This window comes from Nycticebus coucang, chromosome 6, assembly GCF_027406575.1.
Source record: "Nycticebus coucang isolate mNycCou1 chromosome 6, mNycCou1.pri, whole genome shotgun sequence".
Classification (NCBI taxonomy): Eukaryota; Metazoa; Chordata; class Mammalia; order Primates; family Lorisidae; genus Nycticebus; species Nycticebus coucang.
Genome location: NC_069785.1, coordinates 56,442,600 through 56,461,204, shown reverse-complemented (window position 1 = coordinate 56,461,204; position 18,605 = coordinate 56,442,600). Strand labels below are relative to the sequence as shown.

General features: G+C 36.4%; 1 protein-coding gene across 2 annotated transcripts in view; it reads right to left on the bottom strand.

Annotated features, from left to right (window-relative positions):
• UNC13C (unc-13 homolog C) overlaps window positions 1–18,605 on the bottom strand; it is a 578,086-nt gene that overhangs the window by 259,041 nt on the left and 300,440 nt on the right. For both annotated transcript variants that reach the window (XM_053595673.1, XM_053595672.1), the window contains 3 exons: window positions 14,598–14,666; window positions 13,057–13,146; window positions 7,446–7,574 (listed from right to left, as the gene is read on the bottom strand). In XM_053595673.1, coding sequence (XP_053451648.1) covers window positions 7,446–7,574; window positions 13,057–13,146; window positions 14,598–14,666 — 288 coding nt within the window. The remainder of the gene's footprint in view (window positions 1–7,445; window positions 7,575–13,056; window positions 13,147–14,597; window positions 14,667–18,605) is intronic.

Sequence of the window (18,605 nt, the reverse complement as noted above, 5' to 3'; positions counted from 1 at the left end):
TTCATTGTATCCTTATTTGTAATAATGAAAAATTAAAATTGATGTATACATCGTGTTATATATGTGCTAAAAGCAGCTATAAAAAATCAATAAACTATACCTATATGTATCAGCCTATATAGCTCTAAAAAAGTAACATCGAGCTTTACAAATTACAACAGAATTCAAAAATATACTTTAGAAAGTCTGGTTCTAGAATTAGTACATATAACCGTAACACTGCACTGCCTATTTCTACAATGGAGTGTATCACAAGTTGACAGAGATAAAGAATGTATCCAGGCCTACTGTGCTGATCCCAACATGTCTGGTCTATGAAAATTAGGTCAACTTAAGTTCAAAAAAACAAAAAATATAAACAAAAAAAGAAAAAAGAGGATTGAAGCAATGAAGGTGATTATTGCTTGCAGATAAAAATCACTGCTGAGGAAAAATAAATAATTTATTGCAGCTCAATGTACAATTGTAGAATCAACCCCAGTGCCCATCAATCAATGAATAAATTAATAAACTGCATTATATGTAAAAAAAATTAAAAAATAAAATTAGGTCAACTGAAGGAAGTGGTCAGTGTGGGAAAGGTGGTCAACTATGGAGGATCTATTGTATGTGTGTGTGTGTGTGTGTGTGCGTGCATGCATTTAAATAAGTGTACACAAAGGTAAACATGAAAGTTAATCAAATATATGATAGAGATTATCTGTGAGGCAAGAGGAGAAGGAACTTCATTTGGGAAGGAAACAAAGAGACTAAACATGTGATTTTTCATATATATGTCTGTGTGCGTCCAAAAGTTACAAAGAGTGAAGTATGTTCTTTTTTTTTTAATTTAATTGAAGTATTTTATTTCTATGTGGATGTATATTTAAAAAGGAATGACACCATTTTTGCAAGTAAAGGAGAAGTATTAGTAGGTTAAATTTTCTGTTATTCTTTCTCATACACATACATACACACATGCACACACACACTTTGATTTAACACTGGGGCTACATTTGGGAAGTACTGTGCTCACTGATGCAGCACTATTACTTCTTGGCCCTTTGTTGGAGGGCCAAGTGCATTGATATAGCACTCATCTGCTATTTATACAATCAACAGGTATCTTTTTATAACTGACTGAACTACATCAGTGTGTTTGTAGAACTGCAGGCACGCTACATGCCGCCTTGTAACAAAACACATTTAATGAAATGCTTTTTCAAAAGAAATTATTACATGAATGTCAAGAACTTTAGTTCTTAATTTGATTAGAAAGTTCAAAACTTTCTAATCAAATTCAAAATCATATTTTATAAAATGACCCATAGGTGTACTTCAAAATGTAAAACATGTTTTTGCTAAGATATATTGTAGCACAATTTTCTTAGGCAGTTATTCAATAAGCAATATAAAATATGCCAGTTAATATTGTAGCATCTTTAGACAAAAAGACTGTATTGGTTTGTAATGTGTTTCTGGGGATTATCTCTGTTTAAGCAAGTTGCCAGGTCAGGGTGAGGTGGCGGGGGTTGGAGAAGTCGGTTGATAAACATTTTCACTTGTTCTACAGCAAAAGTTCTCAGTCTGACTTGTTTCCATGGAACTGAGTTATTGCTGTGACCCCAGCCCAGGATCACTCCTTTGAAAACACATTTGAAACAACTGTCTTATCCTGCCTATCCCACGAATCTCTTTATGCAGATTTTAGTGAAATGGACATATTCTAGCGAGTGATAGTCTCTGTTAAGATTATCCAACTATTTCTCCTGCTGTTGTTCTATGTTCCTAAAGCAACCTTCAGATAATAAACTTTTTTTCATTTACATCCCTTCCAGGAGAAAATAAGCTGAAGCATTTTCAAGTCTGTTTGAAAATAGGTATGTATGTATTTATTTTTAAAGAAACTATTATTTGTTCCCTTAAGCATCATCAGAACTTACACCAGTGCTTGTCATGTAATACTGCTTAACATACATTCACTGAATGAATGTCTATCTTAGTTTATAGACTGATCTCTATGCAAGACAGCAATGACCTCTGTCTACATGACACATTGGTGCTCTTGGTTACGTTAAGCTTCAGTACAAACAGGGAGCCTGGTGCTTTAGGCAAGTAAATGCCACCTACTGACTGTGCAGCCTCCTAAGACCACACTTCATTTTGTTCTTTCAACTACAACTATTTTGACATTTCTATCAAATCTATTTTCCTTTTTTATTCCAAGCAGTTTATTTTTACATGTTTCTTCAAAGTCCCACTGGAGAGAGAAAGTATGCTTCCACATTTAAATCAGCAGAATTTCACAGCCTTGGAATTCTTAATTTTTGGTTTTTGGCTTTATACCATCTAGAGAGAACTCAGATACATTAGAAGTAACATGAATAGCAACACATTGCCCCAATAAAGACACCGAGACACGAATAAGCTAGATAGCTTGTCAAGGGCTGCATGACTAAGCAATGGAGCCACGATTTGAACTCAGGGGTTTTGATATCAGAGATGATGTTTTCGATCATAGGTTTTAAAGTAGGGTTATGGAAAGAGACTACCAATCATAATTAAGGCAATGCTGTTTATATACAATTTTACTTTTCATTAGATAATTAACTTTATTGATCCTACTCTGAATCAAGTGAACCACTGGGCATGGAGGATACTAAGATGAAACTCAGTCTAGTGGGAGAGACATGTCACACTGATGTCCTATGATGTGCCTAATACAGGTAAATCTAGTGCAATGACTCCAACTGTGGTGTCCAGACAGGATATTATCAGAACAAGGAACAGAAACCCCTAATCCAGCTAGAAGAAGTGATAGAGGCTTTCTGAAGTGAGATGAGCCAGGAGGACGTGTGCCTGGGGGAGTAAAGCACCCTCCAGGCAGGTAAAGACAATACAAGAAAAGTCATCAGCTCAACCACAGAATGTAAGGTGGAGAGACGACGTGAAAGTAAAAAGGGGTAGTCAGGCTTAGACTTCAGAGGACTCTGGATAATGGCAAAGAATCTGGACTTCATCCCAGGAGTGAATGATGAGTCAGTCAAGAGTTGTAATAGGACAGTCACATAAATGTGGACATATTTTGGATGGATACTTGACGTGAGAGGCTGGAAATAGATCTAAATACCTATTAGCCAAAATAAGCCGGACCATGCTGTGACAACAAATCCATCTCCAAAACTCAGTGAATGCAATGCAGGATTCTTTCTTAACCATCCCAGGTCTGAAGCTGGCTGAGCAGCCCTTCTGTAGCTTCTGTGGCTGTACCATCTGGGTGTGTATCCTTTTCAGGTTCTGCACTGCAGGTTACACGATGTTTTTATGGGTTGAGACTAGAAATAGACTTCATTAGTTTTTCCCATATCTCATTGTCCAGGACCCTGCCACATGACCCCATGTGACTGCAAGAGGCATTGGGCAAGCCCGGAGCATCTACCACAGACTCAGGCACTTTTCTGCCAAATGCACCTATAAATTCTCATTGTATTGTTTCAGAAAAACATCGCTTATTAATTTCTTCAACTCATTCAACGAATGCTTTTTTGAGCACCTGCCATAAGCACCGCCATTGCCATATGTAGCAGAGGCCCAGGCTTGGTTACATTTCTTCCCTGTGTGTAAACTCTCCCTTGGCCTTCAGGCACAGAGTGATGTGTTGCAAAGGGGAGAAGATTAGAGTCAGTGGGTTGCAGAGTACAACATGGGCCACACCATGTGGGATTTTGCAGGCCACTGTAAGGTCCTTGAATTTAACTTAAATGAAGAAGCTTTAGAACATTCTATGCTGAAAAGTGACAAATCTGACTTTTTAAAAGCATCATTCTGGCTGCTCTGTAGAGAGCAGACTTGGGGTGGTATGTTGAAGTAATGAGCTCTACTAGGAAGTTATGCAGCAACCGAGGTGAGCTGTGATGATCAACATCTTAACTTAAATTCCTAGGAGAATGAAGTCATAGACAACTGAGGGGAGAGGAGTCTGAATCATTTGAATTATTTCTAAATGGCTTTTAGAAGGGTTCAAACTGGGTGTGTTAATATTCGAAGTTATTCGGCTCCACTGCATACTTCCTTTAGAACTGCAAATGGCAAGTTTTTGTAGAAAAGTTTTTTTATTAGATTTAAAGCTCAGCTCCTAGCATTCTCTACACTGACAAAATTGCATATAAAATCTACAGATATATCTACTGATAAAGACAACTAGTTAATAAGCAAATTATTAATACATAAATGTTTTGTTTTAAAGGCCAAATCAGAAAATATTCAGTTATATGATATTTATTTGATGTGATTCAATTTATTTATTTATTTTTTAAGGGCATGTTTGCTTTATGAGAACTGCTGATGAGGCCATCTTACAGAAATAAACTGATTTGTTTATTATTACTATCTTTTATGATTAGAAAGACACAGAATAAGTTATAGTATTTTACCTTGGTAGTTTGATTCATGCACCGAGCATGAATTAGCAGCCCAAGAGGTGACGAAGATTCTATCTTTGGCCAAACTTTGGTCAGACTCCTCTGAGCCTTCTTTTTAACTGGGCCTTCACTTTTCCAGGCCAGTTCAGTATTGTCTAATTTTAGCAAGAAAAGTCAATATACCCAGAATCTCTCATCCTTGATATCTAATCACCCTTTGATATTTGGTCTGGATCCCTTTCTCTACCTCCACCCAGGAAGAAATTGTAAGATTCTCTGTCCTGAGAATCTTACAATTTCTGCTTAGCCATATTGCCTGCTTATCCCTGATGTTACCTCTTAGCAATTTTCGTACAGTGACTACTCAGCTCCTTGGCTATACATTCCCACTTTTCCTTGTGGCATTAGGAGTTGAGTCCTGTCTCTTTCTCCTGCTATAAAAACCCATTATGGTAGCCTTCCTGCATCCTCCTTGAATAGTCTACCTGATCATTCTTTAATTACTATCATAAATAATTTTTTCTTTAATAGAGGTCATGTTTGAGCTGTAATTAATATGAAATTAAATGAGCATATTTTCCCATTTATTGTCATTCTAAACTTATTGAAACAGATGTTAGAATCAAAATAGTAGAGATCATAAAAAACATACTTTTTTTTTTTCTTATTGGGAATAGAGTTCACGGCAATTGTCAAAAATATACTTGAATATACAATCCAGGCAAGCCCTGATTGATGAAGCCAGGAAGAAGGGAATGTGCATTTTAGTCGTATAGAATAGCATGCACAAATGCAGGTATGTGAAAAAGGATGGTCAATTCCTAGAAATTGTAGGATTTAAGGCTCATGACAGCAGACTGGTTTTGTTTGAGATTGAAAGGAGTAGGAAATTGAAGCTGGTGAGGTCTGGCTATATTGATTATGAAGTTCTGCATGGGTAACTTTCATGGTACAATAAAAAGTTTCAATCTTATCCTTTAGGAAAATGATGTTGAAAATGTAGAATTTCAAGAGCCTTGCGGGAGGAAAATAGGGAACAGAGAACACACAGAGGGAAGCTCTTAGGAAGCCACCCATAGGGAGAAGTCTAAGCAAAAGCTAATTTAATCTCTAGAAATCTCAGAGAACAAAACTTTTTAATTAGAGCATATTTGTCAAGGTTGATAAGCTGAAATTATGAACCAGTATGTGATTATATATTGTTTTGCTTCTATAATGCCAAACTCCAGCTTTAATTTTTTTTCTCCTATTAGCCAAAGGAATCAGTGATCCCACAAAGATGCAGTACTATCACTATATGAATCATAGCTTAAAATCTGGTTTGGAAGAATCATACTTGCCTTCATCCAACATGAATTTTCCCTACTCAACCACCCGGAAAGTTCCATGGTAATCACACGGATTTCAATATCAAATGCAGCAACTTCATTCCTCCAGGAAGAGGATAGGCAATGCATACATTTTTAAAAGCTCTTTCCAAACACCAATTTTGTAAAAGTAATAGCAATTGGTATCCTAGTGTGCATTAGAAAACTTCGATACAACAAAAAGACACATCATAAAGAGGGAAGCATATGAAATCCACATAACCAACAAAAAATTAGTACCCAGAATATATTTAGAATTTCTAAAAATTAGTTAACAAAAGAGAAGCAAGCCAAGAGACAAATCAGCAAAGGATACGACAGACAATGCACAGAAGGTAAAATTCAAGGGCTTATTGAACATATGTAAGATGTTCAAACTCAACATTAGAGCAATGTACACTTCTAAAGAAGAAGGAAGAAAGTGGGGCAGAGTTGGGAAGAAGTGTAAAGCAAAATACCATTTTATATGTAATCATTTCATGTCGTTAAACAATAAAGAGCAGAGACGTGTTACCAAACATTAACTAAGTGGTAAGTATATGTATGATTGATTTACTTTCTGTATTTTTGAGATATTTTCTTTTTTTTTTTTTTTCTTTTTGAGACAAGAGTCTCGCTCAATCACCCTGGGGTTGAGTGCTATGGCATCATAGCTCACAGCAACCTCAAATTTTGGGACTCAAGTGATCCTCTTGCCTCAGCCTCCAAAGTAGCTGGGACTATAGGTACCAGCCACAAGCCACGATGCTCAGCTATTTTTAGAGATGGGGTCTTGCTCTTGCTCAGGCTGGTCTCAAACTCCTGAGCTCAGGCAATCTACCTGCCTTGACTTCCCAGAGTGCTGGAATTCCAGGTGTGAGCTATTGTGAAATGTTAAGCTATTTCTTAATAAATTAAAATACACAACAATTTTACTATTCTATTCTATACAAATTTATTCATCTATCACTTTAATGAAATAGAAGGATAAGAAAGCTGAAATGATAAGGGAGGCAGTATAAGTTAGAAGAACATAGGAACCGGTGTGGGAATCCTAATGCTTAGTCGTGCATCTGCCAGCCCTTACCTATTGAGCAAATAACTTTATTCTCTCAAAAGCTGATTCCTTACCTGAAAAACTTGAACCATAAGACCTTCCTTCACTATATAAAGTTATTGTAAGGAATGAATTAGTGCATGTATATTAAAGTGATATTTAAATGTGACAAAAAAGTATAGAAATTCTTTTTTTTTTTATTAAATCATAGCTGCGTACATCAATATGATCATGGGGCACCATACACTTGGTTCATAGACCATTTGACACATTTTCATCACATTAGTTGACATAGCCCTCCTGGCATTTTCTTAGTTACTTTGCATTCCACATTTACCAAGCCTCACATATACCCTTGTAAGATGCACTACAGGTGTGATCCTTTCAATGCCCCTCCCTCTATCCACCTCCCCCCTCCCTCCCCACCCTTTCCCCCTTCCCCCTATTCTTAGGTTGTAACCTGGTTATAGCTTTCATGTGAAGGTCATAAATTAGTTTCATAGTAGGGTAGAAATTCTTAAGCCTGCAGTTAATGTGAAATTAAATGAGCATACTTTCCCATTTATTGTGATCTAAATTTATTAAAACAGATATTAGAATCAGAATGGTAGAGATCATAAAAGACACACATTTTTTTCTTACCGGATCTATTAGCTGGGAATAGAGTTCATGGCAATTGTCAAAAATATACTTGTATGTAGAATCCAGGCAAGCCCTGACACAGTCCTTTACAACAATGCTGGCCTTTGGGGGACTTTGCAGCTCCAGAACCTGATGGACAAATTATTTTCTTAAATGCAACAATATAACATTGTAATCCAGTATTAACTACAAAAATAATATTCAGTAAATGTTTTTAGTTGATTTTTTCTATGTTTAGGAAATTTAGTCTTAGAAGGTGGTTTTAAATATGTAAAGATCCATTTTAATTATTTGATATAACAATTTATTGAAAATGACCATGGTTGTAAACATTCAAATAGAAACACTTAAAGTGACTAGTTATAACATCACTAATTCCATTCCATCACTCAACAAATATTTATCACTTATCCCATGCCAGATAACAGTAATACAGCAATAAATGAGAGAAACAAAAATCTCCTTCCCCATGGCTTAAGTTCTAAAGATAATATATATAATAAATAAGTAAAATATATTACATCATGATATACTTTGAAAAGAAAAATAAAGTAGAGAAAAGTAAGAAGTGTTGCAATGAAATATAATTAATACGGAGGACAGAAATAGCAGGTAAAGATAGAGAAATAACAGGATGAGAAGAGGGGAAAATTTACATATAGACAGAACCTTAGCTTTGAGCAAGAAGAAATTGGATGGTTGAATAGAAAAGCAAAATGACCTAACATTACCAGAACAATTTATCTTTTAAAAGTTCCCTTGTGCTGTCTTAAGGAGGGCTTTGGAACAAGTAACAGAACTAGTTATGAGAGTAACAAAAACTTTCTGTCTAAAGGATTTGACCAAGGTGGTAGGAGTAGAAATTGGTAGAAGGAATCATATTCTGGTAAATTTTAGAAGAAAGTGCTAAAAGGATTTGCTGATAGATTGGATGACTCAGTAAGAAGAGAAGAGTCAGGCTGACCCCAAGATTTTAGCATGAGAATGGTACAATGGAGGTGGTCTGGACTTCAATGGGAACACTGTGGTTGGAGCATCAGCAGTTTAAGATTAAGAAGCCTAGGGGGCACCCAAGTAAATTTCTTTTTTTTTTTTTCATTATTGAATCATAGCTGTGTACATTAATGCGATCAGCACCATACACTGGTTTTATGCACAGTCTGATGCATTTTCATCACACTGGTTGACAAAGCCTTCCTGGCATTTTCTTAGTTATTGTGTTAAGACAATTATATTCTACATTTACTGAGTTTCACATATACCCTTGTAAGATGCACCGTAGGTGTAATCCCACCAAGCACCCTCCCTCCGCCCATCCTCCCCCCTCTCTCCCCTCCCTTTCCCCCTTCCCCCATTCTTAGGTTATAACTGGGTTATAGCTTTCATATGAAAGCCATAAATTAGTTTCATAGTAGGGCTGAGTACATTGGATACTTTTTCTTCCATTCTTGAGATACTTTCCTAAGAAGAATATGTTCCAGCTCTATCCATGTAAACATGAAAGAGGTAAAGTCTCCATCTTTCTTTAAAGCTGCATAATATTCCATGGTGTACATATACCACAGTTTATTAATCCATTCGTGGATCGATGGGCACTTGGGCTTTTTCCATGACTTAGCAATTATGAATTGGGCTGCAATAAACATTCTGGTACAAATATCTTGGTTATAATGTGATTTTTGGTCTTCTGGGTATATACCTAGTAGAGGAATTATAGGATTGAATGGCAGGTCTATTGTTACATTCTTTTTGGAAAGATGTGTGGAGAACACTTAGAGACCTAAAAATAGACCCAAGTAAATTTCAAATAGACATTTGGATAAAAGAGTGTTAGAGTAATGGAAATGTTCTCGTTAGAGATAATAAATTTAGAAATTATTAACTTACAGAAGAATTTAAAGAAATAATATTAACTGAGTATGGATAGAGAAGAGAAATGCCTGTGAAATAACTACCATGTAATTCTAACCTTATGATAGCAGGCAAAGGAGAAAGACCAAAGCAGTGGAAACCAGAAAAAAGACTCTAACAAGACAGGAGGAAAATCAAACAAGAGTAGTGTACTGGAAATCAAGAGAGAAAAGGGTTTCCTGTAGGAAAGAGTAGTGACTTACTGCTGAACATGGTAAGATGAGGATCCTAAACTGAACACTAGGTTTAGAAAAGTGTTGGTCATTGATGACTTGGAAAAGATTATTTTTGGTGAAGTGAGGGGGTAAAAGTCTGATTGAGCTGAGTTCAAAAACTAAGAGTGGATTTGAAGATTTAATATTGTTAAAATGTCAGTTCTCTCTAGTTTGATGGACAGATTTAATCCAAACCAAATGAAAATTTTGGCATGAATTATAGTTGCCTAAACAATTTTGAAAAAAAAGAAAAATGGTGGAGGACACACTTTATCTTATTTTAACATTTTCTATAAGGATATTGTGATTTTTTTTTTTTTTTGGTTTTTGGCCGGGGCTAGGTTTGAACCCACCACCTCCAGCAGATGGGACGGGCGCCCTACTCCTTCAGCCACAGGCACCACCCAGGATATTGTGATTAAGATGGACTAGTAGTGATGAAAATATAGACAATTAAACAATAGAGAGTTGAGAGACAGACCCAAACATGTATGGTCAATTGATTTTTTTTTTTTTTTTTTTACAATGGCACAAAGGTAATTCATTGGAGGAAAAAAAAAGTCTTTTCAATAAATGGTGTTTGGAACTATTGAATGTAAATATGCAAAAAAATTATCTTTGGCGCATACTTCATACTTATACCAAACAAAAATAATAACAATAAAAAGCCCCTAAACTCTAAGTAAAATATAGGCCTAAATATAAAAGGTAAACTCAAAATAAAAAAATAATAAGAAAAGCTCTTTGTGATCTTGGTTTGGTCAAAAGTATTATTCATAAATGGAAAAATTGATAAAGTAGACCAAAATTAAAAATTGTTGTATGTAAAAAATACTCCTAAGAAAATGAAAAGATGAGGCAAAACAAGGGGAAATTATGAGCACGTCATATATCTGACAAGAGACTCCTATCTAAGGGGTCCTCAAACTACGGCCCGTGGGCCACATGAAGCAGTGTGATTGTATTTGTTCCCGTTTTGTTTTTTACCTCAAAATAAGATATGTGCAGTGTGCATAGGAATTTGTTCATAGCTTTTTTTAAAAACTATAGTCCCTCCAATGGTCTGAGGAACAGTGAACTGGCTCCCTGTTTAAAAAGTTTGAGGACCCCTGAATATAAAAACAATCAAAACTCAACAATATCATATTGTTGAAAAAGTGCTAAGAGAGTAGATTGTAAATGTTCTCACCAGAAAAATAACTGTGAGGTAATCATATGTGAATTAGCTAAATTTAGCCATTCCATAATATATAAATACATATTTCAAAACATCATGTTGCATACATTAAATAGATGTAATTTTATCTGTCGATTTTTAAAAAATATTTATGAAAACCTCAACAATAAAAAGCAGGTTAATAAAAATAGGTAAAAAATTACAACATATTCTTCACAGAAGATATTCAGAGAGCAAATCAGCCCAAGAAAAGATGCTTAAAAGTAATATTTTGAGAAATAGAATGAAGACCCTAGTAAGACATGACTTCATTCCTGTTAGAATGAATAAAATAGATAAATAGATGGATGGATAGATAGAAAGGAAAATACTAAGAGCTTCAGCAGGAAATGAAGAACAACTGGAATTCTCATCTATTGCTACTAGGGATTTTGTTCAAAAAAAGTGAAAACTTACACTATAAATCCATTTATGACCATTTGTCTGTTATCTAGTGAATGGATAAACATAACACATCACGACCATGAATTACTGTTCCGAAGTAAAAGAAAGTAAATTGTCAATGCTCTCAACACCATGGATGAATATTCACTGTGTATGTTATATCAGGTACTATTTAATTTACATGATGTTCTGGAAAATGCCAACCTACAGCTTGAGAACAGGTCAGTGGTGGTCAGGCTGTGGGAGAGGGGTTGGCTACCAGGGAATTCTGTAGGCTTATGAAGCTGTTCTATATCTTGCAGTGGTGGTTATCTGACTACACGTTTATCAAAATTAATAGAACTGTACAAGAATGACTTATACTGTCTGTAATGAGAAAAGAAGACGATTGGAGGAGGAAATTGTCAAAAGAGTTTGAGTTTTGCTATTAAAAGGAAAGTAGAAGAAAATGAAGTCAACCAGTATTTTAAAGATTGGGAAATGAATAGGATGTTTCAAGGAAAAAGTTGGTAATTTAGGAGAGTGGGGAGGATGCTGGACCAATGTTTTTGTACACAAGAGAAGAGGAAATCAGTTGCATAAGTGGAAGAGATGAACTTGTCTAGGAGAACAAATGGCTCACCAATAGTCGCAAGATTGTATGGACACATGATAGCTCAGGACCTAGATGGAGTGGGTGGTGGGCCCATGTGGTCAGGATTAGAGAACCCTCTCCTCTCTTTCTTCCTTTTTCTGACAGTAAAATAGGAAGCAAAGTCAACCACTCTTAGTGAGGATAGGGAAGGAGCAGTTGCAAGTTTAAAGGAATTGTGTCTTTAAGCACTACAGAGCTTGTGGCTGAGATATGGCAGAGGAACAGCACCATGTCGGCACTCTGTACCCCACTGCCCATTCAATCCTTCAGAGTCAATGGCAGACATCATCTGTCAATCCCAGAAAACCTGACTGCGTAGCACCCTCATTTTCTGTTTGCTCTTCCAGCAACTACTGATGGTAGCTTAGAACTGACGTAAATTCTGTTTACCCCAGTTAACCAGTTTAGCCTGATTTCAAACCAAATTAATTTTAATTAAACTTTAAAGAATCTAAACGACCATTGATTCAATACGATTTTGTCTTATGTCTCTCTTAATATTATAAAATATCATTTTTAGAGTTTCTAATAAAAAAATCATGGGCAAATTAAAAGAAAAAGTTTTTTGTTTTGTTTTATTTTGTTTATTGTATTCTGTCTCAGAACTTTCTGGATAATACTGTATTTCAAAGAACAAAACATTTTCACCCATAGCTTGACAAGTACTTTTTGGAAAGACTTTACATAAGTTGCTTTGTGGCCAAAATTATGATTGCAGAGAACTTACTATTAAAGCAAGAGAGATATATCCAAAAAGAAATGCCTGGATAGTTTGTTAGATAATAGCCATTATACCAATGGTGCAGGTAGGTAACCAAATATACTCCCACATAGACTTTGGAAGTTGCCAACATTGGGGTAAACTTTAAAAACTCATTATCAAAATACATCAGTTAAAATTAAAATTAGCAGTGAACTCCATATCCATTTACCATCCTTTGGGACTCTTAATTTAAGGGCCATGTCTACTTATTAGAGAGATTTGTTTAAGATGGATTTAATTTAGAACTAAATTTGAGCCAAATGTATCAGAGCATTTTAAATGTCCAGGATAATCTGTTCTGCAGTACACTTTAGGTTGGAGGATTCATTTAGCTCAGGCAAAGACATTACAGCTTCATTGAGGGGCTGACCCAGTGCTTGATCAAGAGACGGGTAAAATCATACTTTTCCGGGGAATGAATGTGTTCTGTGTCATTCCAAGACAGTGACAGTAATAAAGTAAGATACCTTCATCCTAAAAAAGGTGATACTTGTTAGCAGATCGACTGTCGATTTCAAATCTTGCAGCCTTTCAGTGTTGCTTGCAGGAAAGTTTTCCTGGTAAATGAAGAAATAGAAAAGGGGTAAAATGATCAGCGTTAAACCTCTAGGGGGAAAACAAAACTTGCTTCCTGTGAAAGAAAACAGGAAATAAACTGCATACAATTTTAAAAATAGTCCTAAAGTATTCTTAAATTATTTTCATTGTAGAAAATAAATAATTTGGAAATGCTAATGCTTTAGCATTAGAATTATATTTATATTTACCTGTCATATTTATCCTCACAATGCCACGAAATTGCAAAACACTACCATTATTGCAATGTTATATTAGTAAACCTTACTCATAAAATAGTTTTGACTCTAAAAGTAGGGAGTACAATACAAATTAGAAAATATTGCTGTATTTTTCCGAAGATGGAAATTATACAAATGCTACGTTTACTTTTAGTCACAAAGAAACTTTTAAAAGTTACAAAATAAAGTTACATGGCATAGTCACTCCTGAAATAATGTGGATTTCAACGAAAAGGTTTTTATAGTGAGGTTTGATGAGAAGTAGCATTTAAGAATATAGATATTCAGAATGTTACTAACTTCTAGATACACAGGAGTGTGAAAAGAGTGGGGGGTGCTTAAAGAGTGAGATGGAGAATGAGGTGGCCTCAAGGCCCTTCTTGTCCCAAAATACCTTTTTCAATGATGGGACCATTGAGTCTCTTCTCATCATGCTGGCCCTGGTTCCAACATGAAATGTGAGTTTCATAAAAATTGGAATTATAATTTCCAGAGATATACAATTAATGTATCTGTCAATAAAAGATTCATTAAAGATGGATGCATGAGAAATATGTAGGTGCAAATTAGAAAGGATGTTTAAGGTAAATTATTTTACAATGTCAGATATAGAAGAGCACCTACAATTATGGTAAATCAAATTGTAACTACAGGTTTTTAACTAGGGTACTTTATAAATAAAATCCTGTGTGTGTTTATTTATGCACTTACATACATGAATATATTTGTGTGTCTGTGTGTGTTTCACCTGGAGGTAAAATACAGAATTGATGATAATAAACACTGGACGGCATTGAAAGAGGATAGTGTACTGATCCAGGAGAAGAAAGAATTAAGTAGCAAATTCCAGTAGGAATCTTAGAAATTGGGAAAAAATCAGCAGAGTATCTTAGTAACATAGGGTGAGCCTTCAAAATGAGTACTAGGCCACATGTTTACTTGAATAAATGAGGTTGAAGGTCACTAAATCTGATGACTTCTGGGGAAAAAATGTGTAAAACTAAAGCTACACATGGGCCCATGTGCTCACAACACACAGAGTATTGCTGCAGGCTGATGTGGAAAAAAGTATCTGACCGACGAAGTGGATGTATTGAATTACTGAGGTCAGTTATTTTTACTCTTCTATTACCTAATGGGTGATTTTTACAATATGACGAGAAATCATATTATATTTCAGTTTACCTTTATGGAAATAATTTTGTACATACCCTATACTTGGACAGGTCAATCCTTAAAGAGTTATGCAACTGGTCCAGTAGCTTTATGAATTTTTCCCTCTGTTCAAGGCAAACACAAAATAGGACAATGGAAATAAATGGCCGTTCTAAATAATTCTATGAATTATTGTGCAAATTGTACACAAGGAAGGATCAAAGAAATCAATGACTTGTCCAAGATCGTAGAGCTTTGTGGCCCAGCAGTGATTCAAACTCAGGTCTCTTTGACATCAAATCTGTGCTCTTTTCAGTAAGTCATTACCACCTCCCTGATAAATGAAAAATGTATAATTGTTCCAACAAAGTACCTAGAAAGTTGTGTTCTGTAGAAACAGCGCAAACGAATTGTCTCTGTACTTCCTCATGCACAACTCACTGCAATATAAATGCATCGACAAGAGAAAATTCAGCCCATCCTTCTTCCTAGTACTGTATACCACTCCACCTCTCCAGAAGATAAGTTATAGCTTTGTAAATTTCTCCCCACCTTTAGAAGTGGGAACAGCTGTTATTTTTGTCAAAAACCCAAATTTTTGTCAAATTTAAAAAAGCCTTTTCCTTTTGGAAGCAAATACAGACTTCATAATCTGAAAGAATCAATTGCTTTTAAAGGATGATTATGATTTAGTGATAAAAGTAGCATATTATTCAGGCCCAAGAAATGATTCTGCTTCCTTTTCATGCTGTATCAGGGTTGGACTGTCCTCTTCACGGAAGTATGACATGGCGGTGAGAACAGAGTTTTGCTAATAGTGCAAGGTGGGGTTTTATGTATTAAATACAAACAAGGGAAAAACATCAAAGGCACACACAAACCCTATAGGCAGAAACTCCACTATTCTGAGTCCCCAGTTTTTTCATCAAAAATAAAAACCAGGGGAGAGACGAGATGCAATGACAGAAAATTTCTCTCCCTACATTAATATTCTGAAAACACCAAATTGCACTTTGGAATGTAGTGACAGAAAGGGAAACTTTTCCGAGTAGTTTCACGTAGGAGGTGGATTTATGGTGCATGAGACTCTCATTGCTGGAGAGAACTGAATATTGACAGGAGTTGATGAATTGTTCCCAAGTTGAAAGTTCAGTTTTTTGAGTAAATTGTCTTCATGTTTAGACATGAGTGAACCAAGTTTGAGAATCACCTCTGTGTTCACCTCTATGGAGGGAATAAAGGAGCATAAGAATTGAAACTTGCCCCCTCCTTGGGCAAGTTAAGACCCCTATGCCAAGGAAGCTACTGAAAATAGAGATGAGTTGAAATTCTTAAATTATTCTCTGCTATTCTCCATCATACTTTCCCAGGGAGGAGGTAAACCAGGCCGGCCGTTATTAACTTCCCAACTCCTACCCGCCATGGGTTGGTGGCTCTCAGTTAAAATAAAAAAAGAGCAGAGTTCCTACACTAATCACTTTAGGTCACCATAATGTTAGTCATTTAAGAGACTGTAAAAGTCAGCATGATTCGGGTCATGTCTCTGGTTGATTTATTTGACCTCCATGATTGGTGCAAATCTTTAATATTGCCCATGTTATGTCCGAAGTCACTGGTCCTCATTTACACCTACTGGGGCAAACTGTGCTGATTCTCTGCCCAATATCCCGTATTTCGCTGCTCCTTTCTAATATAATCTCACGTGTCAAATGTGCCCAATATGAAATTCTTATTTTCCCAGACCTCTTTTCCTCTGGGGATGGCCATGTAGCATGGTTTTGGCCAAAGGGTTTATTATTTTTTCTTTCTTTTCTTTTTTTTTTTTTATGAAAAAAATGTTGCCCTATGCCAAACAGCATAGACTTAGTTACCATATTATCAGTTAACTAATTTTTTTTTTTTTTTTGTAGAGACAATCTCACTTTATGGCCTTCGGTAGAGTGCCGTGGCCTCACACAGCTCACAGCAACCTCCAACTCCTGGGCTTAAGCGATTCTCTTGCCTCAGCCTCCCAAGTAGCTGGACTACAGGTGCCTGCCACAACGCCTGGCTATTTTTTGGTTGCAGTTTGGCTGGGGCTGGGTTTGAACCCGCCACCCTCGGTATATGGGGCCAGCACCTTACCGACTGAGCCACAGGCGCAGCCCTTTTTTTTTTTTTTTTTTTTTTTGACACAGAGTCTCATTCTGTCTCCCTGGGTAGAGTGCAGTGATCACAACAACCTCAACCTCAAACTCAGGCTCAAGTGATCCTTTGCCTCAGCCTCCCAAGTAGGTGGGACTACAGGCATCTGCCATGACCCTCAGATAGTTTTTCTATTTTTAGTAGAGTCTGGGTCTCGCTTTTGTTCAGGCTAGTCTTGAACCCCTGAGCTCAAGTGAGCCACCTGCCTTGGCCTTCCAGAGTGCTAGGATTACAGGCATGAGCCAGCACGCCCAGCCAATTAATTAATTATTATTTGGGGTGATCCTAAGAGTGTTTGTTATATTAGCGTTGCCCTCCATTTCGTTATTAAATATAATTTTGGAGCTTTCTTTTTCCCTTTGTGCTTCCTCCCTTTTTCCACCTAAAATCTAATAGACCAGTGGTTCTCAACCTTCCTAATGCCACGGCCCTTTAATACAGTTCCTGTGGGTCGAGACCCACAGGCTGAGAACCGCTGTAATAGACCTTAGAAAACACAGCTCATATTTCATGCCCACAAGATGAAAAGCTAAATGAATGTTAGGAAAGGAGCTCCCAGACCCTCCCCACCCCATCTGCACTCTTTTCAAACATTACATTTCGGAGCAGCTCTCCTAGCCCTGAAATCCTCCCGTCTGGAGTTAGGTTACATGAGGGAAAAAAAGAAATCTTATTCAGTTCAGTAGTTGAGTTTCTGTCTCATGCAGCTGAACAGAATTCTGACTGAGACAAATCACACATTTGGTTTCTCTCCCTGGTCTTCAGTGCCCAGCTGAAAAATTTACATTCAAGGAAAAGAGAAAACTGTGGAGAAAACTGCCGGGTTTCTTGTCACTGAATCCCAAACAATATCAGATGATGTGAAATTAAAAGTATGCTGCTGATTGAATTTTCATAGACATTCTTTAAACAGCAGGACAGCTTGAAATTTAATGTTATTTCGTTATTATATTTAACTAGAGTGATTTTGCTTTTGAGGAGAAGAGGCGGCCCACTGCCCGTAGGCCATCTAGTTAAATAACAAAAGACAGGATGATTAAAAAATGTTTCCCCCCAGGGGAATGTCACAATATCTGAAACCACCACACTATTCAGTTTTTTGTATTAAATAAGGAACACATGTCTAGGCACATTAATACTACTCCAACTAAGTATTGTCAGTTGTCAAAAATGGGGCTTTAATTAGTTGACCGGAATAACTAGACCAGGCCAGCAAACTGTCTATAATGGGCTAGATGGTAAATATTCCTGACTTCCCAGACTCTGTTACAACTGTTCAGTCTGACCCTGAAGCACTGGAGCTGGTACAGACAGTATGGAAGCAAATAGGCAGAGTTATTTTCCAGTGAAATTTATTTACGTCTCCTGAAATTGAATTTCATGAAACTCATGTGTCACAAAATCATAGTCATTTTCCACATTTAAAAATGTAAAAACTATTCCCAGCTTCTGAAAACCAATTCGAGCTTACGAAACCCAGTTGGGAAGCTGGATTTGGCTGATGGGCAGAGGGGGGCTTTTGACTGGGGGACAGGTGGTGGCCACCGCCATATGTGTGCTCTTAGGAGTTTCTCCCAGGATTTTGGGAACTGTGGAAGGCCAGTTCTTATAAGAAAGGGGTGCATAAGCCTCTCGTCATGTTATCTGAGGTTTTTGTAATATTAGTGGGCATAAGATAAAAATTATTCTGATCTAGATTAGCAAACTGTAGCATCTTTTTCTGACATTACAATTAAAAAAACAGTTTATTAATAAAAAGAGACACATTTCAGGTAGAGTTAAAGCATGGGCTATGATGATTTTTTTTGATGTTTTAATTCAGGTTAATCATATGAACATATTGGACACATATGTACAGGTCTTGTTGATTTGAGGTTAAT